At 52.3% G+C, this 298-nt stretch overlaps 1 protein-coding gene across 1 annotated transcript in view; it reads right to left on the reverse strand.

Moving 5' to 3' along the window:
* Nucleotides 1-298, reverse strand: part of tmem109 (transmembrane protein 109) — a 3,620-nt gene that overhangs the window by 1,572 nt on the left and 1,750 nt on the right. Inside the window, exon 2 of the mRNA XM_035659468.1 lies at nt 23-158. Within this exon, the coding sequence (XP_035515361.1) occupies nt 23-158 (136 nt within the window). The remainder of the gene's footprint in view (nt 1-22; nt 159-298) is intronic.

Consider the following 298-nt stretch of genomic DNA (forward strand, 5'->3'; position numbering starts at 1 on the left):
TGTGTGTGTGTGTGGGGTTTACCTTGGACTCCAGCAGCCTGCAGGAAGTGTGAAACATACTGCAGGAGCACGTTCAGACCCCCGGCCAAACTTCCTGCCACAACGCCCAGAACCTGAGAGAAAGCCTGGAGGAGAGAGCGGTGGAAGGACAGTGAGTGCTGAAGGTTACACAAGAAAGGGTTGACACAGTGAAATCAGCCTGCTTTACTTCCACTACCCACAGTATGTTCACACAGAGAGTGGGGAGAAGTGAGCCTTCATTCTGCATACTCCTCACTTTCCACTCACACACACACAC

The sequence above is a fragment of the Morone saxatilis genome, unplaced genomic scaffold, assembly GCF_004916995.1.
Source record: "Morone saxatilis isolate NCDOM2014 unplaced genomic scaffold, NCSU_SB_2.0 Contig17, whole genome shotgun sequence".
Taxonomy (NCBI): Eukaryota; Metazoa; Chordata; class Actinopteri; family Moronidae; genus Morone; species Morone saxatilis.